At 36.4% G+C, this 24229-nt stretch overlaps 1 protein-coding gene across 5 annotated transcripts in view; it reads left to right on the plus strand.

The window, feature by feature from the left end:
* ITCH (itchy E3 ubiquitin protein ligase) overlaps positions 1 to 24229 on the plus strand; it is a 171835-nt gene that overhangs the window by 35576 nt on the left and 112030 nt on the right. For 4 of the 5 annotated variants that reach the window (XM_072631306.1, XM_072631305.1, XM_072631304.1 and 1 more), the window contains one exon: positions 22831 to 22921. The exons of the other annotated variant lie outside the window; for it this stretch is intronic. In XM_072631306.1, coding sequence (XP_072487407.1) covers positions 22852 to 22921 — 70 coding nt within the window. In that variant the 5' untranslated portion in view covers positions 22831 to 22851. The remainder of the gene's footprint in view (positions 1 to 22830; positions 22922 to 24229) is intronic. 5 annotated transcript variants of the gene reach the window in all.

The raw sequence follows: 24229 nt of genomic DNA on the forward strand, positions 1-24229 counted from the left end.
AGAGGCTGCTTCTGAAACTCTGGGCCCACAGATTGTGGAGGATCGAGCAACTGACACAAAATCCCTGAAGTCTGGGGCAGTACAACAAACTGCCACCCTACTGAAAGCAGAGTTCTACCTTGACAAAGAGTCAGAAAGTCAAGTGTTTGGCTGGGAAGATGAGTGAACATTGTAAAAGGATTCAGGTTATAGAATCCTCCTTCGGTGACAAGGAAGATCAGGGCATACAGCCAGAGGATGACAACAGAGTCAAAGCTCCTGCATCAAAAGCCTCCAAGAGGAATATGAATTGGTGCCAGGCCATGGAGGAAAAATTGTTGGACTATCTGAAAGCCATGATCAAAAAAGGTTCGTAAACATCATCTTTCAAGAAATGATCAAGGAAAACTGCCCTGATATTCTAGATGCGGAAGGTAAAATAGAAATTGAAAGAATCCACTGATCATTTCTGGAAAGAGATATTGAAAGGAAAACTCCTAGGAATGTTGTGGCAACATTCCAGAGTTCCCAGGTCAAGGAAAAAATATTGCAAGCAGCCAGAAAAGGATAACGTAAGATCTAGCAGCTTCTACATTAAGGGATTTAGAGGGCTTGAAATATGGTATTCCAGAGGTCAGAGGAGCTAGGATTAAAACCAAGAATCACCTACCCAGCAAAACTGAATATAATCCTTTTGGGGAAAAAAATGGACATTCAATGAAATAGGGGACTTTCAAGCATTCTTGATGAAAAGAGCAGAGCTGAATAGAAAATTTGACTTTCACATACAACAATCAGGAGAAGCATGGAAAGGTAAACAGGAAAGAGAAATCATAAGAGATTTAATAAAGTTGAGCTGTTTACATTCCTCCATGGAAAGATGATATTTATAACTCATGAGACCTTTCTCAGTATTAGGGTAGCTGGAGGAGACAGATAGACAGATGGCAGGCACAGAGTGAATTGAATATGAAGGGTTAATATCTAAAAAAATAAAATTAAGAGATAAGAGGAATATATTGGGAGGAGAAAGGAAGAGATAGAATGAGGTAAATTATCTCACATAAAAGAAGCAAGAAAAAGGTTTTACAATAGATGGTAAGAGAGGGGAGGTGAGAAGGAATGTGTGAATCTTACCCTCATCAGATTTAGCTTAAGGAGGGAATAATATACACACTCAATTGGATATCTTACCCTACAGTAAAGTAGGGGGGAAGGAGATAAGAGGGGGGATGATGATGGAAGGGAGGACAGATTGGGGGAGGAGGTACTCAGAAGCAAACCCTTTAGAAAAGGGACAGGGTCAAAGGAGAAAATAGAATTATTGGGGAATGGGATAGGGTGAAGGGAAATATAGTTGTTCTTTCACAGCATGACTATTATGGTGGTGTTTTGCATAACTATACATGTTTAACCGATATTGGATTGCTTACCTTTTCTATGGGGGTGGGTGGGGAGGGAAGAAGGGAGAGAATTTGGAACTGAAAGTTTTAAAAACAAATGTTAAAAAATTGTTTTTACATGCAACTGGGAAATAAGATCTACAGTCAGTGGGGTATAGAAATCTGTCTTGCCCTTCAAGAAAGTAAAGGGGAAAAGGATAAGAAGGGGGGATGGTAAAAGGGAGGGCAGATTGGGGGAAGGGGTAATCAGAATGCATGCCATCGCAGGATGGGGGGAGGGAAATAAGGGGAGAAAATTTGGAACTCAAAATATTGTAGAAAAATACATTTAAATAAATTTAAATCTTAAAAAATTACATAGTTCTTTGCTAAGTTTATATCTCTGATATACCTTGACTCTTCTCCTCACTCACTCCACATATCTAATCAGGTTTCAACTCTTGAAGTTCCTTTCTCTACATCTCACCTGTGTCACCTTCTCTCTAGCTCAGACCACCATTATCCTAGTTCAGTACCTTCTCATCTCTTGCTTAAATTGTTGTAACAGTCTTCTAATTGACCTTCCTGGCTCATGTTTTTTCCCCCACTCCGTTCTATCTTCTGCTCAGCTGCCAGAGTTATTTTCTAATTCTAGGACCAGGAAAGGTCTCCTAAAGAAAGTCATACTCATGCAGACTTTTAAAGGAAGCGGGACATTCTAAGAGTCAGAGGTTGGGAAGGAAGATATTCTAGGCATGGGAAACAGTCAATAAAAAAAAGTGGCCATGGAGATGGGAGGAGTGGCTAATGCAAAGAATGGTAAGTACACTAATATGTCTAGATTATAGAGTATGGAAGAGAGTAGAAGATAAGATTGGAAAGGTAGAAATTGGCCAAGTTGTGAAGAGCTTTTGCATTGATCAGAACTACTTAACCTGTCAGAGTTGATTGTTTTTTACAATTTGTAGAAATTATTCTAATTGTTCTGTTCACTTCACTTTACCTCACTTCATACACGTCTTCCGGAGGTTTTTCTGAAACCATCCCTTTCATCATGTCATACAGCACAGTAGTATTCCATCACATTTGTATACTATAACTTTTTCAGCCATTCCTCAATTGAAGGGCATCTCCTCAGTTTCTAGTTCTTTGCTACCACATATTTGTGGCAGCTAGGTGACATAGTGGATAGAATGCTGGGCCTGGAGTTAGAAAGACTCATCTTCCTGTGTTCGAATCTGACTTCAGGCAGGTACTAATTGTATGACCCTGGGCAAGTCAGTTAGTCCTGTTTGCCCCATTTCCTTATTTGTAAAATGAGCTAGAGAGGGAAATAGCAAAGCACTCCATTTTCTTTGCCAAGAAAACCACAAATGTGGTCAGAGAGAGTTAGACACCATTGAAACAACTGAATGATAGCACTATGTATTGTTATACAAATAGGTCCTTTTCTTTTTTCTGTGATCTCTTTGGGGCACAGACCTAGTAGGGTTATTGCTGGGTCAAAGGGAATGTGCAGTTGTTTTTTTTTAAATAATTAATTTTTCCACAATTACATGTAAAAATAATTTTTACGCTATAGTTATATATTTAAAAGGAATTGCATATTCTATATAATTGATTTACAGTTTTCATATGCAATCATCTTTATTAATTATAAAATATTATAGAAATGCTTGTTCTATTCCATAAATTAAAAATAAAAAGATAACATCAAAAATATATCTATGCTTCTCAGAGCTATGAGTAAGAGATTTCTTATGAATCAAACAAGAGATAGAAGCAGTCACAAAAAATAAAATAAATAATCTTGATTCCTTGACCCTGAAAAACTTTGGCACAAACAACATTAATGCATGTAGGATAAGAAGGAAGTGATCAAATGGGAGAAATTTTGTATTAAATTTCTCTGATAAGGGTTTGGTATCCAAGATACATAATTAATATATAAGATTAATATTATTCCCTAATAGATAAATGGTCAAAATATATAAACACTGTTCTGAAAAGAATTGCAAAGTATCCACAACCACTTTGAGAAGTACACCAAAGCATTAATAATAAGAGAAGTGTGATTCAAAACAACCTTGAGATTTTAGCTTGCATCCTGTATATTGGCAAAAATAATGTTTTTTAGAAGGCACTATTTGGTGTTGAAGGGTTTGTGGAAGAATAATCATGCTAATATGTTATTTGGTGAATTGTGAAGTGGTACAAACATTTTGGAAAGTAATTTTTGGAATAATTCAAATAATGTCACAAAAGATGTCCATACACTTTGAACTTAAGACTAAATTAGTGGGCTTTGTTGTTTGTCCTTCATTTTCTTTTTTCCTTAAAAATCAATTAATTAAGTTTTAGTTTTCAACATTCACTTTTATAACATTTTGAGTTCTAAATTTTCTACCTCCCTCCCCTTTCTCCTCCTGAAGACTGCATGCAATGTGATATAGGATATACATGTATAATCATATTAAACATATTTCCACATTAGTCAGGTTGTGGAAAAAGAATCAGAACAAATGGGGAAAAAATCACTAGAAAGAAAACCAAAAGAAAATAGTATGCTTCAATCTATATTTAGATGCCATACTTCTTTTTCTGGATGTGGATAGCATTTTCCATCATGAGTCTTTTGAAATTGTCTTAGATCATTGCATTGCTGAGAAGAGTTAAGTCTGTCGAAAGTTGGTCATTGCACAATGTTGCTATTACTGTATATAGTATTCTCCTTGTTCTGCTCACTTCACTCAGCATCAGTTCGTGTAAGTTGGTTTCTAGGTTTTTCTGATCTGCCTGCTCATCATTTTTCATGGAAGAATAGTATTCCATTACGGTCATATATCACAACTTCTTCAACCATTCCCCAATTGATGGACATTCCCTCAATGTCCAGTTCTTGACCACCATCAAAATATTTTTGCACGTGTGGGTCCTTTTCCCATTTTTATGATCTCTTTGGGATACAAATCTAGTAGTAGTATTGTTGGATCAAAGCACGCTCAGATTGGTTGCCCTTTGGGCATAGTTCCAAATTGCTCTCCAGAATGGTTGAATCAGTTCATAGCTCCTCTAACAATGAATTAGTGTTCCAGTTTTCCCACATCTCCATTATTTATTATCATTTTCCTGTTTCCTCATGTTAGCCAATCTTATAGGTGTGAAGTGGTACCTCAGAGTTGTTTTAATTTGCATTTCTCTATTCAGTAGTGATTTAGAGCATTTTTTCATGACTAGATAGATTTAATTTCTTCATCTGAAGATTGCCTGTTCATATCCTTTGATCATTTATCAATTAGGGAATGACTTTTATTCTTATGAATTTGAGTCAGTTCTCTATATATTTTAGAAATTAAGCTTTTTATCAGAAATATGCACTGTAAAAAATGTTTCCTGGGTTTCTGCTTCTCTTCTAATCTTGGTTGCTTTGGTTTTGTTTGTGTAAAAACTTTTTAATTTAATGTAATCAAAATTATACATTTTGCATTTCACAGTATTCTCTATCTCGTTTGGTCATAAATTCGTCTATTCTCCATAGGTCTGACAGGTAAACTATTCCTTGCTCTCCTGATTTGCTTATAGTATCATCCTTTATGTCCAAAATGTGTACCCATTTTGACCTTATCTTGGTATAGGGTTTAAGATGTTGGTCTATGCCTAGTTTTTGTCATACTATTTTCCAGTTTGCCCAGGAGTTTCTGTCAGATAGTGAGTTCTTATCCCAGAAGCTGAAGTCTTTGGGTTTATGATTATTATAGTCATTGACAATTGTGTTTCGTGTCTCTAACCTGTTCCACTGATCTACCACTCTATTTCTTAGCTATTACCAAGTAGTTTTGATGATTGCTGCTTTATAATACAGTTTTAGATCTGATATAGCTAAGACACCTTCTCTTGAATTTCTTTTCATTAATTACCTTGATTTTCTGCACCTTTTGTTCTCCAGATTAATTTTATGATTTTTTTCTAACTATGAAATAATTTTTTGGGGTAGTTTGGTATGGCACTGAATAAGTAGATTAATTTTGGTAAAATTTTTATTATATTGGCTCAGCCTACTCATAAGCAATTAATATTTTTTCAGTTATTAAAGTCTAACTTTATTTGTGGGAAAAGTATTTTGTAATTATGTTCATAGAGCTCCTGGGTTTGTCTTGACAAGTAGACTCCCACATACTGTCCACAATAATTTTAAATGGAATTTCTCTTTCTATCTCTTGCTTCTGGACTTTGTTGTGGTAATATATAGAAATGCTGATGTGGGTTTATTTTATATCCTGCAACTTTGGTCAAGTGTTTAATTATTTCAAGTAGTTTCTTCGTTAATTCTCTAGGATCCTCTATTCCATCATATCATTTGCAAACAGTAATTTTTTTCTTTGATAATGCACTATAGAATGTTAGTGATGATAATGGGTATTCTTTCTTGAACCCTGATCTTATTGGGAAGACTTCTAGGTTATCCCCATTATAGATAATTTTGCTGATGGTTTTACGTAGATACCACTTAAAATTTTAAGGAATGCTCCATGTATTGCTATGTTGTCTAGTGGTTTTTAAAAAAAATTTTATTTTATTTTTTCAATTTTCAGCAGTTACTTCCATAAGATTTTGAGTTTAAAATTCCCCACCCCACCCCAGGACAGCATGCATTCTGGTTGCCCTTTCCTCCAATCTGACCTCCCTTCTCTTATCCCCCTCTTCTCTTGTCCCTTTCCCTTCTATTTTTCTGTAGGGCAAGATACATTTCTTTTTCTCATTTCCTATGTTTATTTCCCAGTTGCATGTAAAAATAATTTTTAACATGCGTTTTTAAAACTTTGAGTTTCACATTCTCTCTCTTCCTCCTTCCCTACCCACCCTCATTGAGAAGGCAAGGAATTAGATAAAAGTTATGTATGTGTCATCATGCAAAACACTTTGATAACAGTCATGTTATGAAATACTAACTGTATTCCCTCTATCCTGTCCTCCCCTCCATTTATTCTGTTCTCTCCTTTGACCTGTCCCTCAACAAAATTGTTTGCTTCAGATTGCCCAATTCTGTTGTCCCAATCTGTTGTCCCTTCTATTATTCCTCCTTCTTTTGTCCCCTCCATCCTGGCTTTCCTGTAGGGTAAGATAGATTTTCATTCCCAATTGGGTGTGTATGTTATTCCCTCCTTAAGCCAAATCCAATGAGAGTAAGACTCACTTCTTCCTTTTCACCTTCCCCTTCTTCCCCTCCATTGTAAAAGCTCCTGCCTCTTTTATGTGAGATGACTTACTACATTCTACTTCTCCCTTTCTCTTGATCCCAGTACATTCTTAACACTTAATTTTATTTTTAGATATCATCCCTTTATATTCATCTCGCCTTGTGCCCTCTGTCCTCTGTCTATGGAACTTACATGGGGCAGGTGATCACATGGTGGTCAGAAGAAGTGATACAAGGATACTCTCAAGGTCTCTCTCAAGAACTTTGGAATTAATTGTGTGACATGGGAGACACTGGCATAGGCCTGCTCAGCGTGGTGTGCCCACATCAGAAAGAGTGCTGTCCTCTATGAGCAAAGCAGAATTGAAACAGCTCAAAGGAAATGTGGGATGCGCAAATTTGGAGTAAATGTTTAACTGTCTGTGCCCAATTTGTGGTAGAGCATTCTGAGCTTGTATTGGTCTGATCAGCCACAGTTGGACACATTGAAAATTTACTTTATCATGGTGATGTCATACACATTGAAAATTTACTTTATCATGGTGATGTCATTTTGGTCCTCTTGGAGAACAGAGGACAACAACCATACACACACAGACAGACAGACAGACACACACACACACACACACACACACACATATTGTCTCCAGCTACCCTAATACTGAGAAAGAAAGGTCTTATGAGTTACAAATATCATCATTCTATGTAGGAATGTAAATAGTCCAACTTTAATAAGTCCCTTATGGTTTCTCTTTCCTGTTTACCTTTTCATGCTTCTCTTGATTCTTGTATTTGAAAGTCAAATTCTCTATTTATCTCTGGCCTTTTCAACAAAAATGCTTGGAAGACCTCTATTTCATTGAAATTTCATTTTTTTCCCCTGAAGTATTATACTCAGTTTTGCTGGGTATGTGATTCTTGGTTTCAGTCCTACCTCTTTTGACCCCTGGAATATCATATTCCAAGCCCTCTGATCCCTTAGTGTAGAAGCTGCTAAATCGTGTGTTATCCTGATTGCTTTTTACAATACTTGAATTGTTTCTGGCTGTTTGCAATATTTTCTCCTTGACCTCAGAACTCTGAAATTTGGCTGCAGTGTTCCTTGGAGTTTTCCTTTTGGAATCTCTTTCAGGAGGTGATCAATGAATTCTTTCCATTTTTATTTTAGCCTCTGGTTCTAGAATGGCAGGGCAGTTTTCCTTGATAATTTCTTGAAAGATGATGTCTAGGAACTTTTTTTGATCATGGCTTTCAGGTAGTTCAGTAATTTTTAAATTATCTCTCCTGCATCTATTTTCCAGATCAGTTGTTTTTTCCATGAGATTTTCACATTGTTTTCTATTTTTTCATTATCTTGGTTTTGCTTTATAATTTCTTGGTTTCTCATAAAGTCATTAACTTCCATTTGGTCAATTCTAATTTTTAAGGAATTATTTTTTTTTTAGTGAAGTCTTGGAGCTCCTTTTCCACTTGGCCTATTTTGCTTTTTAAGGTATTCTTCTTTTCATTGGTATTTTGGACCTCTTTTGCCATTTGGATTAGTTTAATTTTAAAGGTGTAGTTTTCTTCAGCATTTTTTTTAGGTCTCTTTAGCAAGCTATTGACTTGTTTTTTATGATTTTTCTTGCATCACCCTCATTTCTCTTCCCAATTTTTCTTCTACTTCTTTTACTTGATTTTCAAAATCCTTTTTGAGTGCTTCCATGCCTGAGACCAATTCATGTTTTTCTTGGAGTCTTTGAATGTAGGTGGTTTGACTTTGTTATCTCCTTCTGGTTGTATGTTTTGATCTTCCTTGTCACCAAGGATATAAGTAAATGCCTTTTTACCATGAAAGTAAGATTCTATAGTCTGATTTTTAAAAATAGGAATGGTTGTTGTATTTTATCCAAGGTTTTCTGCATCTGTTTAGACATTCAAATGATTTCTGTTCATTTTGTTACCAATATAGTCAATTATGCTAATAGTTTTCCTAATATTGAAGCAGTTCTGTCTTCCTGGCATAAATCCTACCTCAATATATAGTATGTGATTCTTTGCTGTAATTGATATGTTGATATATTGCTGTAATCTCCTTGCTAACATTTAAAATTTTTTGCCTCAGTATTTATTATAGAAATTGGTTCATAGTTTTTTTTTTTGCCTGATTTACGTATCATAATATTTGTGTCATAAAAGTAATTTAGGTTATACTCCTCATTTATGTTTTTTCCTCGATTGTGTATATAATATTGGAATTAATTATTCTTTAAATGTTTGGTAGAATTCACTTGTGAGTCCATCTGGCTCTGGGGATTTTTCCTTATGGAACTCATTGGTGGCTTGTTCCATTTCTTTTTCTGAGATGGGGTTATTTAAGTATCATTTTCACCTTTGTTAATCTGGGCAATTTATATTTTTGTAAAACTTCATCTATTTTCCTTAGATTATCAGATTTATTGACAAATAATTAGGCAAAAATAACTCATATTAAATTGCTTTAATTTCATTGGTGGTCAATTCACCTCCTTCATTTTTGATACTGGTAATTTCCCTATTACTGTGTAAAGGCTATAGCATCCTCTTAGTTCCCTAGTTTGATTACCTAAGTGTTCTTCTTCCAAACTCTTCACTCATTTTTCTCTCCCCATATCAAATCTGTTGCCAAGGCCTATAAATTTTAACCCTTGTAATATTTCTTGCATATGTGTCCTTTCTTTTGACATACTGCCAGTGTGGCATAGGCCATTATCACCTTATACTTGGAATATTGCAGTAGCCTGCTGGTATATTCTGACTTTCATAAAACTATCTCCATTTCAGTCCATCTTTACTCAGCTCTCAAAGTGGTCATACTAAAGTTAGTCTGACCATGTTACATTCTTTTTTTTAATTTAAATTTATTTATTTAAGTTTTCAACATTCATTTCCACAAAATTTTGGGTTCAAAATTTTCTCATTTCTCCCCTCCCCCCACCCCTAAACGCTGAGCATTCTAATTACCCCTATCGCCAATTTGTCCTCCCTTCTAACATCCCTCCCTTCCCTTATCCCCATCTTCTCTTTTGTCTTGTAGGGCAAGATAAATTTCTATACCTCATTACCTGTATTTCTTATTTCTTAGTTGCAAGAACAATACTCAACAGTTGTTCTTAAAACTTTTTGAGTTCCAACTTCTCTTCATTCCTCCCTCCTTACCCATTCCCTTTGGGAAGGCAAACAATTCACTATAGGCCATATCTGTGTAATTTTGCAAATGACTCCCATAATAGTCATGTTGTATAAGACTAACTATATTTCCCTCCATCCTATCCTGCCCCCCATTTCTTCTATTCTCTCTTTTGATCCTATCCCTCCCCAAGAGTGCTCCCTTCTCCCACTGCCCTCCCTTCCATTATCCCACCTACCCTGCTTATCCCTTTCTCCCCCACTATCCTGTGTTGTAAGATAGGTTTTCATACCAAAATGAGTGTGCATTTTATTTCCTTCCTTTAGTCAGATGTGATGAGAGTAAGCTTCATGTTTTTTCTCTCACCTCCCCCCCTTTTCCCTCCACTGAAAAGTCTTTTACTTGCCTCTTTTATGAGAGATAATTGGCCCCATTCCATTTCTCCCTTTCTCCTCCCAATATATTTCTCTCTCACTGCTTAATTTCATTATTTAAAGATATGATCCCATCCTATTCAATTCACCCTGTGCTCTCTGTCTCTATGTGTGTGTGTGTGTGTGTGTGTGTGTGTGTGTGTGTGTGTGTGTGTGTGTGTGTGTGTAATCCCACCAACTACCCAGATACTGAAAAAAGTTTCAAGAGTTACAAATATTGTCTTTCCCTGTAGGAATGTGAATAGTTCAACTTTAGTAAGTCCCTTATGACTTCTCTTTCCTGTTTACCTTTTCATGCTTCTCTTGATTCTTGTGTTTGAAAGTCAAATTTTCTTTTCAGCTCAGGTCTTTTCATCAAGAATGCTTGAAAGTCCTCTATTTCATTGAAAGACCATTTTTTTCCCCTGAAGTGTTATACTCAGTTTTGCTGGGTAGGTAATTCTTGGTTTTAGTCCTAGTTCCTTTGACTTCTGGAATATCCTATTCCAAGCCCTTTGATCCCTTAATGTAGAAGCTGCTAGATCTTGTGTTATCCTGATTGTATTTCCACAATACTTGAATTGTTTCTTTCTAGCTGCTTGCAATATTTTCTCCTTGACCAGGGAACTCTGGAATTTGGCCACAATGTTCCTAGGAGTTTCTCTTTTTGGATCTCTTTCAGGAGGTGATCGGTGGATTCTTTCAATAATTATTTTGCCCTCTGGTTCTAGAGTCTCAGGGCAGTTTTCCTTGATAATTTCATGGAAGATGATGTCTAGGCTCTTTTTTTGATCAAGGCTTTCAGGTAGTCCCATAATTTTTAAATTGTCTTTCCTTGATCTGTTTTCCAGGTCAGTTGTTTTTCCAATGAGAAATTCACATTATCTTCCATTTTTTCATTCTTTTGGTTTTGTTTTGTGATTTCTTGGTTTCTCATAAAGTCATTAGCCTCCATCTGTTCCATTCTAATTTTGAAAGAACTATTTTCTTCAGTGAGCTTTTGAACCTCTTTTTCCATTTGTCTAATTCTGCTTTTTAAAGCATTCTTCTCCTCATTGCTTTTTTGAACCTCTTTTGCCAGTTGAGTTAGCCTGTTTTTTAAGATGTTATTTTCTTCAGCATTTTTTTGGATCTCCTTTAGCAAGGTGTTGACCTGCTTTTCTTGCATCTCATTTTTCTTCCCAGTTTTTCCTCCACCTCTCTTACTTGATTTTCAAAATCCTTTTTGAGCTCTTCCATGGCCTGAGCCCATTGAATATTTATTTTGGATGTTTGGAATACAGAATCCTTGACTTTTATGTCTTCTCCTGATGGTAAGCATTGTTCTTCCTCATCTGAAAGGATAGGAGAAGATATCTGTTCACTTAGAAAGTAACCTTCTGTAGTTTTATTATTTTCCCTTTTTTGGACTTTTTTCCCAACCGGTTACTTAACTTTTGGGTCCTTTGTCAAGTGTAGGGTATACTCTGGGAATCTGTAAGATCTCAGTTCCTCTAAGGTGGCACAATCAAGCGTGTACTGGTCTGGGTACAGAGAGGAATTTTTGTGCCCAGAATCTTAGCATTTACCTCCCCACAGTCACCTGGCCTCTAGTTCTGCCAAGTCAGCACTGGGAACTGATTTTCAGATAAGCTGGATGGCCAGGGCCTACATTCAGTGCAAGACAAAGACCAGCTGCCTCAGGGCCTCTACTCAGGGCTGAGGTAAGACTCAGCTCTTCAGTGCCCCCAGGGGTTTTTACGCTCCAACAGTGGAGCAGGCTGTACAGGCTGCTGTGCAGCCTCTGTGGCTGCTGCCTGCTGCTGGAGCTATGGGAAGGCCCTTCTCCCTTCCTGGCCAGCTGAAAAAACCCTGTCACTGACCTTTGGTGCCTGTGGGTTGAGGGATCTGGGAACTGCTGCTACTGGGACTGGGGATTCCGCAACTGGAGATTCTGCCCCCAACGGCTGTTCTTGAGCTGTACTGGCCAAGGCTGGGCTGGGCTCTGCTCCGCATCTGGTGCAGCAGTTTCCCGTGGGCCTTTCAGGTCACCCTGGGCTGGAAATCTCCTCCACTCTGTTGTTCTCCACTTCTGCTGCTCCACAGTTTGTTGAGAGTCCCTCTCTATAGGTTTTTTATGGGCTGTGTGGGGAGAGCCTCCGTATCTATGTCTTTCTACTCCACCATCTTGGCTCCGTCCCCCTATGTTACATTCTTTACTGCCTCCACCAACTCAAAAAACTCCAGTGGTTCCCTCTCCCCTCTGGGATCAATTGTAAAATCCTCTGGCATTCAAAGCCCTCATGCCTCTCTCCAACCTTCTCATCTTTATTCTCTGGCTTCTGACAAGTCCTAGCTATAACTCTACTTTTTAGTGGAAATTTTTCCCAATCCTTCTTAATTCTAGTGTCTTCTTCTGCTGAATATTATCTTCTGTTGATTTATCTTGTCTATAGCTTGTTTGTAAATAGTTATTTGAATGTTGTCTCCCTTTTTGGATTGTGAGCTCCTTGAGGGCAGGGACTTCTTTTGCCTTTCTTTTGTATCTCCAGCTCTTGAAGCTCTTAACCACATATTAAGCACTTAATAAATGCTTGTTGATTGACTGATGGACTATTTCATCTTAGACGCCATAGGGAGTCATTGAAAACTTAATTTGGTATGTGCATGGTGAGACATGTCTTCCTCAGTACTTTTTGCACCTATAATTTAGTCCATATGAGTGCTTCTTTCATTGGTGAAGCCTGTAAGCCCTTTCAGAACTTATCTTTGATTGTTGCTGTGGTCTCACTTTTGCTCATCCTATTGCTAAGATTTATATTTATGAGTGGTTTTTCAGTTTAGTTGACCTGGTCCTCAGACAACAGATACGTGTAGTCTAGAGAGGCATAGTGGAGTGTGAGCTGATCTTTGAGGTAGAAAAACCCATTTGAAGTTCTGGTGCTGACATGTAGGTAAAGTTCTGTGACCCTGGTCCAGTCATTGACATTTTCAGTGTTCTAGATGATTTTGTAAAACTCAAGTTGCAAAGAAGGTGTAAATGCATTGGTAGAAAGAGTTTCCTTACCAGGGTTTCCTATATAGAAAAATCACAGAGCAAGTCCACATCCTTATATTTTCCCTTACAAGGCACGTATTTGAAACATCCAGCTTAATAGGACCTGCCAGAGCTTATACTCTACCAGCATAGCCTTCAAAAACCTAGGGTCACCTCTATTTCCCAATGAGGCACCATAGTAGGCCTTAAGGAAAGGTAGCTGTATCAAAGATAGATTGGAGAGAACAGAGATTTTTAGTCATGTGACCAAAGGGGCCTATTATAGTATTCTAGACTGGAGAGGAGAGGGCACCAGTGAATGCAATCCTGGGCCTGGAACCTAGAAGACTCACCTTCCTGATCTTCATATCTGACCTCAGACCCTTACTAGATGTGTGATCCTGGGCAAGTCACTTAACCCTGTTTGCCTTAGTTTCCTTATCTGTAAAATGAACTGAAGAAGGAAATGGCAAACCACTCCAGTATCTTTGCCAAGAAAACCCCAAATGGGGTCACAAAGAGTTCGACATGACTGAAAAATGATGTGAGTGTCTGAATTAGGAGAATAGCTATGACAGTGGAGAAAAGAGGTACTGTGGAGGTAGAATTTACAAAAAAATTGTTTACTTATTCAATGTGAGAATTAGGGAGAGCATAAAATTGAGGATGGCTATGAGATGATGAAAATCTGGGTGTCTGAGAAGATGATAATGACCTTAATAGAAGAAATTAGGAAGTCTGATATAGGGCTGGATGCTGAATAAAAGATGTTGACTTCTTTTTTTGAACGTGTTGAGTTTGGGGTACCACTAGCATCCAGATGGAGGTGTCCAGCAGGCATTTGGGAGGTATGTGACTAGAGTTAGAGAGATTAGAAGAGAGATTAGAGCTAGATGATGTAGATTTGAGAGTTTTCTTTGTAGAGATGATTGAACCCATGGGATCATTTTGGGAGATATCCCCACTTAACTGCTGGAGGTAAGTGATGAACCTGCAAAGGATTGATCAAATAAGTAAGAACAAGTATCAGGGGAGAGTACTGCCATGGAAGCCTTGTTGAGAGTATTCAAGAAAAGGAGGGTTTGATTAACAAAATCAAGTAAGATTAGGTCAAAGGAAAGACTGTTGGATTTCGAACTTGAGATTATTGGTAACCTTGGAGAGAACTGTTTTAGTTTATTTGTAGTGGTGAAAGCATAATTGTAAGGTAATGAATGGTGAGGAATTGGAGGCCATGAAGTTACATAACTCTTTTTAGGAGCTTGGTGATGAAAGGGAGAAAGAGATAAGGTGATAGCTTGAGGGGCTAGATAGGGTTAAAGAAAGATTTTCATAAGGATTGAGAACTGGGCATTTTTATAGTAAATGGTAAGGAAGAAGTGAGTAGAATTTCAATAGTTCTTTATCTTCTGCAACATGTGGGCTCCTCAATTGTAATTATTTTCTGAGTGTTTATGCTATCAAGAACATAGCATGACGAGATGACCAAGTATCTCATGGAATGATTCTTTTTGGCAGAATACTTCTGCCTGCTCTTTTATTTGACTCTTGGAAAAAGAAGCTGTGAGCTATCTTGTCATTTAAATGCAACTTCTTTTTTCTCTGCTTTCATTTATATTTACATTAGGTATATCAGTATGGATATCACTCATTTCCACTGATGCGTATCAAATTGTGGGTCTTTGAATCTTCCCGAAAGTTAAATTGCTAGATAGTCCAAGTAGGTAGCTTAAGAACTGTGTGATTCTTAGTACTGTCTATCTTTTCTTTCACTTTGCTGCTACCATTACAACAGAATGGGGGGAGCAGCACACAGGACTACAGAATTTCTCACCTAATACAGTGGTTCCCATTTAGTGGTTTTTGATTATAGTCCAAAGGGTTCCTGCTAAAATGCTTTAGCAGTGCCTTAAGCAATTAAATAGTTGTTGAATATTATGAGTAGTATATTAAATTACAATAGGAAGTCACACTTTTTGTTGTTGTGGAAAGGAATTAAAAGAATAAAAAATGTTGGGAACCACTGATGAGGTGTCAAATGTTCTTTGATAAGCCTTTTTATACTTAGGCTGGTCCTTAGATAACAGACTATATGTAGTCTGTTGCTGGATGGAGGCTTCTCATTTTGGTAGTTTATCAAAGCTTCACTCCCCTAGAATAGAGCCCTCCACACTTGATAAGGCATCAAAGTACAACTTTTGTATATGTAAAATGAATTGAAAAACAAAGCACTCCTTTTCCTGTGCCACAATTCATTCACCAAATAATTAAGTTCCCAGGAGTCCAGTATTTAGAAAACTTAAATGTTTAACTTTAAGGTATGAGCAAAGAGGGAGCAGTAATTGGCTACATCATGTCATTTCATTTACTATTGACTTCCTCTGGAGATGAAGTGATCAATATAATTTTTAATAATTTTTTTTTAAAAAGAAAAATGCTTCTTTTCCTATTCAAATTTAGACTAGAACTGCCCTATTGGAAAGAATTTAGATTGTTAGGTTGATGCTTTTTCTCATTCTGCAGAAACCTTTGTTTCAAAATTTAGTTTTCCCTTTTTTCAATTTAGCTCCACAAAACAAAAAGCTGATTAGTAATTTCTCCTCTCTTAAAGAACTAACTTGCCAAACCTTCATTTGAAATAAGTGTTTGGTTGTAAATTGATTGTTAATTAGAAAAGGACACTCTTCTTCCATGGAGATATAATAGATTCTTTTAAAAATGTCTTTTTCTAAATTTAGTAGGTATCTCTAAAGGAAAACTGTCATTATACAAAAATAAGAAATTAAAAATAATTATGCACAAAGCTATTATTAGTAGTTTTATTATGGTATAAAAATACACATATATTAACTTTAATAAAATGACAGGAATTCTTTTTGCTTCTATTCTGGACTAAGACTAGTTCAGGCTGGTCTGTTGGGTTAGATTTAGTATTAGAATAAAGTCTGTTAACCATATGTCTGTTAACCATATGTCTTTTAATAAAAGAAAGTTTACTGAGCAATAGCATGTAAAGGATATTCAGCATAGAATATAGTGTTTGCTTATTTGGCACAGGTCCATTCATTTCTTAGCTAGGATGGTATGCCAACAAGGGTGTGATGACCCACATAGTAGTCAAGCCTGATGAGCACCCACTCATTATTTGTGTATTGAGCTCATATGCTTTAGGTACTCCAAAAAAGTTCAAGCCTTAATCACCTTGGCCAATTAGCTATTAAGGATGTTTGCTTAAACTTTTTAGGGAAAAACTAACCTAAAAGGACCATGCATTTTTTTTTGTTAATAGTGGATGTTATTCCTGCCTCATCTCATCCTTTAAAATATCCTAAAGGTCTGAGTTTCTCCTTAAAGTCATAAACCACAAGTACTAGACAGCCTTGGTCTGGAGGTTCTTAAAGTGTTATATAGGTTGGTTGGAGGAGGAGATAAAGACACCCTTCCCCCCTAAAAAAAAAAGGAAAAAACAATCCCTGAAAGAACTCAGTGAACCAAGACTGGAAATTCCAAATTTTACCTTTCCCTTTCAGAAGCATTCCCATATCTTAATAATCCATGTTATAGGCAAAGAATGGTTCACAGTGGATCTCCCATTGTAAATAGTGACAGAGTACAAGAGCAAGACCAGCAACATCAGGACCACAATACACATGATGATTTTGACACAGTCATCAATCCATGTTATGGATCAGAGACCTCTCCCCAATACTTAGAAAGCAAGTCTTCAAATAATTCCACCACCTGGTCCAAATCTTTTCTTGGAAGAATTTGTTTAAACAGTCTTGGAAAGAAGAATTACCAGTTAAAGTAACCTCGAGTCTTTTCCTGGTTCCTCCCAATGATCAGCGACCTTCAGTTCATATCGCCTCTACGCTGGGAAAAGAAAGGATTGAAGAGGATCAACTGGGAGTATATATAAGCAGCCTGTTGATATCAGTTAGGTCTTCTTAGAGGTTGAGTCTAAGAAACCACTGGACTGGAGAGGCCTTTCTATGTTCCTAGGGTGGTAGATTCATCACTTGCGTGGCTACTGGGAAGTAGTACATCCAACTCCAGTAGTTGGATGTGATGACAAAGATGTTTTAATAGTCCATTTCATCGTTAGGCCAAGGTTCCTCTTATAATCCCTCATCCTTGGGCCAAGAGCGGTTATGGGGACTGACTCTGGGTGCCGTCCTAGAAGCAGTGTGGAAGAGGATTATCAGCAAAGATCTATGATGGGGCTTTCTTCTACTGCTGCCTATGCTGATGCTTGTGTTGCTGCCCACTCAGTTGGCTTTGGATCGGAATAAAATGAAACATTATATAACTTGACAAAGGGAAGTTTACTCAATAGCATGAGAAGGATATTTAGCAAAGATACAGTACTATTTCACTTAGGTGGAGTTTCTTTGCCTTGGCATTTGAATGGTGGTGAGATGAATATTGAAGACTTACATGGCAGTGAGGAAACCTGTTAAGCTTGAGTAGGGCAGACTACTTCTGTCTTAGGTGATGAGAAAGCAATGACAAGGGTTCAAGTCTTAATTATTAGGGAAAATTACCCTTGTGACAGGTTGCTGTTTGTCCTTCATTCTCGAAGAGGACCATGAGATCAGGGAGGTGATGCCATGACATGCAAGTGAATTGGATTTAAGTGAGGGAGGGCTGTGTAAAGTCACCAGCCTCACTTTCTCCTCTGGAGCCATATGGGTCCAGTGGCCAGATGTGGATCAGAATAACTGGAGATGGCCCAGGATGCAGTGGGGGACCTTGGCCTTTTCAAGCTAAGGCCTTTAACAGGTCTCAATTTGACTGAGACAGCTCCCATTCAGTGATTAAGTCTTAATAAAAATGAGTCAAAGAGTGGTCTCTTTTTTAAAAAAAGAAAAATCTGGGAAGGGAAGACCCTCAGAATTTCTGGTGAAAATAGAAACAATTGTTATTTACATTCATTCTGAGCCAGTCAGGGCCCAAACATTGATCAAAAAGGACTTGGTCTGGGACCAAAGTGCTTTGGGGTTACGAATGGTCTTTAAGAGAAAAAAAATGAATTTTTTAGTTATTATTTTGTGTTATATATTATGTTATTAGTCTTTTTGTAAAACAATATGGCAGTATCTGAAAGAGATGTAAAATTATTGGTATTGTTAACAGGATTTTTTACTGAGCCAGTCTTTCACCTGAGAATGATGAAACAGTGGGCAAAAGACAAAGTGCCAGTAATTATTAGGTGGCTGTTTAATTAGTTTCATTATGAGGAACTGATCTGCAAATTGAGAATTCTCATGATTAGAATTCCATCTTGCTGAAGTGAAGACAAGAGATTTTATACACCAGTGGGAAGGGAGGGGGGAAGTTGGATTACACACAATTATTTCCAGGGCCAGAGTGCTTTCCCATGATCAGTTCACAAATCCCACAATCACTAAGGCATAGGTGTCCTGAAGTTCTGTGGGAACAGCATTGTTCAAGTCTTTGGGGGTTGTTAACTTGTTGGGTCACAGGATCAGAGTTTTGTGACACGGACAGATTCTACAGCCTTTGATTCTCTTTGCTTTAGGTACACAGTCACAAGGATGCCAGTGATTGTGAGCTTTGTCAAAGTTTGATTGATCTTTTCAAAGTGTGTTGTAAATCTGACTCAAGCTGGAAAAGACAGTTCTGAGAATCAAATCTGTTAGTATATTTGTTACACATCATATCGATTATAATGAAAATCATAATTCCACAGCATACCACTCTAATAGAATTCTACCCAAAGGTTATTATTATTCAAAGGAAAAAAGACCTGGCCCTACAAAAATCTTAATAGTAACGTTATTTGTATCTGCAAAAAAAAAAACAACTGTTATGCCCCAAATATTAAAAAATTGGGTAGACAATTTTGTAAGTGATTATAGTAGAGTATTGAAGATTCTATGACTAGGTTTATATAACTTGTGATTTCTATACCCACACTTTGTACTGTTAAAAAAAAATACATAGACTACATTTTATGATAAAAATGTTCTAATAGTTATTCTTTAACAAAGTGGTAACCATAATGTTATTAATGTGATAGGTGGGTTTGTTTTTTGGGGCAAAGTTTCTCAAAATATGATTTCATTCATGGTATTATTACTCATTTTTAAAAATCACTAATTAGGATCATTATTATGTCTTAAATTTTTAAAATTTATTTTGTTAAATATTTCCCAATGTAAAAATATTTTAACAATCAGTTTTTAAAATGTTGAGTTCCAAATTTTCTCCTTCCTTCTTGCCCTTCCCCCTTCCTTGAGAAGGCAAGCAGTTTGATTTTGATTATACATGTGAGGTCATGCAAAATATATTTCCACGTTAGCCGTGTTGCAAAAGAAAACATAAAATAAAACAAAAGCAAGAAAAGAATGCTTCATTCTGCATTCAGAGTTCATCAGTTCTCTCTCTGAGAATAGATAGCATTTTTCATCATGGGGCCTTTGGAATTGTCTTGGATCATTGTCTTAATCAGAGTAGCTAAGTTCTTCACAGTTGATCATATTTACAATATTGCTGTTGCTGTGTATAAGTTCTCCTAGTTTCTCTCACTGCAGTTTATTTTTCATGAGTTCATATATATCTTCCCAAGTTTTTTGAAATCATCCTGCTTGTCATTTCTTATGATATGATAGTATTTTATATCATATACCACAGCTCATTCTGCTGCTACCCAATTGATGGTCATCTCCTTGATGTCCAATTCTTTGTCATTCCATGTTACACAGATACATTATCAACTGAAGCAAAATTTGTCTATCATTTTGATAAACCAGAAAATTCACCATTCACCATTAGTCAATACATAATAAGATTATTAGGGTACAAAGGTTTATTTTAGTGAACATCGCAAAATAAGTGTTAACTGTACTCATTCAGATGAAATAAGAGTAAATATACTAAATTTAGTCATGGCCAAATGGGTCCCTTATAGTTTCATATTTAGGAATATCTACATCTTTGTAATATAAAATGAAAATTGCTTTTGTTGACCAGTCAACAAAAAAGGGAGCAGAAATGGGGGGCGGGGTAATAAAGGTTCCTAGCACAACACCCTTAAAAAATATTTATTTAATTAATTTATTTATAGTTTGCAGCGTTCAGTTCCGTAAGCTTTTGAGTTTTTAGTTTTCTCCCCTCCTTTTCTTCCCTTCCCCAAGATAGCAAGCATTCTGATAATAGGCTCACCATATACATTCATATTAAACATATTTTCACATTAGTCATGTTGTAAAGAAGAATTATAACCAATGTAATCAGCTATGAGAAAAAAGAAAACAAAACAAAAAAGAGAGGAGAGCAAATAGTATGCTTTGATCTGTATTTAGACTGTAATTCTGGATGTAGATAGTATTTTCCTTGATGAGCCTTTTGGAGTTGTCTTAGAACCTTGCATTGCTGAGAAGAGCTGAGTCTATCAGAGTTGTTAAGTCATCGAACAGTTGTGGCTATAACTATGTGCAATGTACTCCTGCTAGCACATTATTTTGAAGTCTAGAAAATCAAGAACAAGACAGGGAAGGAAGGCAGGCCAGCCTATACTCCACAAAAATGGAGGCTCCAGGAGGAACTCATCAATAGGAGAAAGAGGGTAGAGGGCAACCCGAAGGAGTGATAGCATGTTCCAGGGCAAGGAGGACCTAGGTGCTGAAGGAAGTTCTAGGATGAGACAGAAGACTAGAACCATGATTTTGAATTCCAGAAAGTCAGGATGGAAAGAGGAATGGGCATGAAGTGAGAAAGTAGAGGTAATAAATATGGCTTTTCAGTTAAGAAGATCAGCCAATTCTGTCTATAGTATCTATCAAAATTCCCTACTTTCTCTTTATTCTGACTGAAACTACCTTAGAATAGGCACTTATTAACATTTGCCCGGACTGTTATCAAAACCTCCTAACAATCTTCTTGCCTCTAATCACCTACAATCTATTCCTTTTTATGCTTCAAGACTAATCTTCCTTGGGCATATATCTGATCATGTCCTTCCTTCTCTCAAAAACCTTTCAGGGGCTTTGAATTGGGTAATGATTATATTGGAATTCTTTTGCCTATTATTCAGTGACTTGTACATTCTGCTACCAGTCTACTTTTCCAGCCTTACTTCATGTGATTCTGCTTTTTACATCTTTTGTTGTTCATTCAGTTGTGTCTGACTCTTTGTAACCCCATAAACCATAGCACACCAGGCCCTTCTATCCTCTGTTATCAACTGAAGCCTGTGCAAACTCATATTTGTTGCTTCCATGACACTATCCATCTCATCTTCTGTAGTTGCCTTCTCCTTTTGCCTTCAATATTTCCCAACGTCAGGGTATTTTCCAGTGAGTCTTGTCTTCTCCTTATGTGGCCAAAGTATTTAAGCCTCAGTTTTGGTCCTTTCAGTGAGTAATCTGAATTAGCATACTCTTTGCTCCAGTTTAATTGGGTTGATTATTCTCTGATCTACAAATTTACCTTACACTCTTACACTGATGCCTTTGCTATTGTTCTCGATGTTTAAAATGCCCTCCTTTGCCCCTCATTGTCTGTGGAACTGAAACTCATTCTTTAGAATTCCAACTCAAATACCAGTTTTGCCTTGAAGTATTCCCTCATTTCTTCTGTAAGAAATGACTTTCCATTTGGATTTCTCATTAATAATGTTTTGTTTTAGAAATCTCTAATGTGCTTATTACATAACATGCATTATAAAATATCTGTGTTTGCGTCTACTTTTTCCTCTAAAATGTAACTCTATGAGGACAAGGGACCATGTCTTAAACTTCTCTTCTAGGATTTAGTACCATAAGTTGCACAACATAGGTGCTTAATGAGTGGTCATTGAATAAATTAATCTTTCGATTGTTTTAGACAACAGATTATTGATTGTACAAGTAGGATCATCTTAACAGACTAAGACTCAGTGAAATAAAAATTATTTCATTGTATACACATGTAGTTGAAAATGGAAATGTAATGCTGAAGTGTGCAGCCAGGGCTGTTGTTTATAAATTAAACTACTTGGTTTTCTGTTACTGTTAATGGACCCTAGCTTAACTATCCCCTTCTTCTTCCACTTTGTTAATTATTTGCTTTCAATTCTACTTCTATCATCTTTGTAGTTGTCAGAGAAAGCACTTCTCCCATTCTCCAAACTTTTGTAAAACATGTCAAGTTTGAAGAACATCTTATATTGCATTCAGATAGAGGCATGCCCTATATAATGTTGCCTTAGCACAATGTTATTTTGCAATAACATTATTAACACTATCTAATGAAATCCTTCTGAATATAGTTTGAATATTTATTGAAGATGTAAATTGGATGATTAACCATGACGCAAGTTAGTACTAGAGCCCTGCTTGACACTAACCTCACTTGAATTTACTTTTCACATTGTTTCAATTAATGTAATTTGTTGGAGGAACCATTGAAAAAACTAGCCTGAATAAAACTGTATATGCCATGCTAAAACAGTTGTGCCATGCTAAAACATCTTTGATGAAGAGATTGACTACTAACGTGGAAGAGGACTTGAAAAGGGATATGTCCTATAGGTTTTTTCATTTAATATAATTAATTATAACTAGATCAGCAAAGAATAATTACTCTGGGCTAGGTCATGGAGAATAGCCTTGTTGGTGCTATTATGATGCTGTTTATTAAAATGAGATTGTGTATGATGATGTTTAAAATGTCTCCTTTGCCACATCTAGGTCCATAGTCCAGTTGGTGGCATGTCTGGCAGTAGTTCACGGTCAGGGTCTGTGGGGGGATTGACCATGAAATCACAACTTCAGATCATTGGTAAGTCTTTGAAAAGATAGTCATTTACTTTTTTTCTCTAAGTTGAAAAATAACATCGAGAGAAGAATAATTTGTTTCTTCTGACTATTTATTAAATGCTTTCAAGGTATAAATTGTGTTTAAATTATAAGAAGCTGAAAATCATTTATGATTTACATTACAGCTTCCTTGACTAGATTGTAAGCTCCTGGGAAAGGATGACTCATTTGTCTCTGTATTTCTAATAATACCTAACAGAGGGCCTTGTATATGATAGATATTTGGTAAATATTTGTAGATTGACCTATTTCTTGTTGAACAGTTTAACTTTTTATTTCTTCCACAGTAGTTTAATACTAGTATAAAAAATAAATTTAAAATAAGATTTTGTTCTGCCATTAACTTGCAATGTGACCTTATCCAAATGCTTTTGACTCTTCCTCTGTAATGTTTCAGTTTTTTCTTTCTTTCTACTCCCACTGAACCATCCTAGTTCACATCTTCATCTTCTCCTAGCATTTTGCCTTGATCCTGGACTTGGTACTTGCTATACTCTTCCTTGTTTCCTATTTTATTGTAAACTTCTTGACAATAGAATCTGGGTCTTTTAGAGCAGTAGTGTCGAATTCACATAGAAACTCCCAGAATGCTTTGTGTTGCAGGCTGCATGTTGACCTAGAAAGCCACAAATTAACATTTATTTTGTATTGTATTTTTATTTATTTTGACAGACATTTCCCAATTACATTTTTGTTTTCTTCACAATTTTTTAAATTGGTCTTCTGTTTCTTCAGTCATCAAGTATCCTGCTCCTTGCTAGAGGTCCATCTCATATGACGTATAGTAGTTTTTAGAGAGAAAAAAAGCCCCAGGCCAACAGATTAATACATTGAAAAGATGTTGTGAGTATAACATCTGTGGATTTCCCACCTCCACAAATGAGTGGATTGGGGATATCCTCTCATATCCCTTAATTTAGTTCTGGTTGATCTTTATAATTTTGTTACATTCATTTTGTTGGTTTGTTTCTAGTTCTTTCTATTTACATTGTTGTAATTATGATGTATATTATTTTCTTGGCTCTGCTTACTTAACTCTGCATCAGTTCATATAGATCTTTATACGATACTTCTCTGTATTTATTATATGCATCATTCTTATAGCATAGTAATAATGTTTCTTTACATTCATGTGCCACAATTTTTTTTAACCATTCCTCAATTGATGAGCATCTGTTTTGTTTCCAGTTCTTTCTTATCACAAAAAGTGCTGCCATAAACATTTTGGTATATATGGGAACTTTCTTTGTATTGATGACTTTTTTGGAAT

This window comes from Notamacropus eugenii, chromosome 1, assembly GCF_028372415.1.
Source record: "Notamacropus eugenii isolate mMacEug1 chromosome 1, mMacEug1.pri_v2, whole genome shotgun sequence".
NCBI lineage: Eukaryota > Metazoa > Chordata > Mammalia > Diprotodontia > Macropodidae > Notamacropus > Notamacropus eugenii.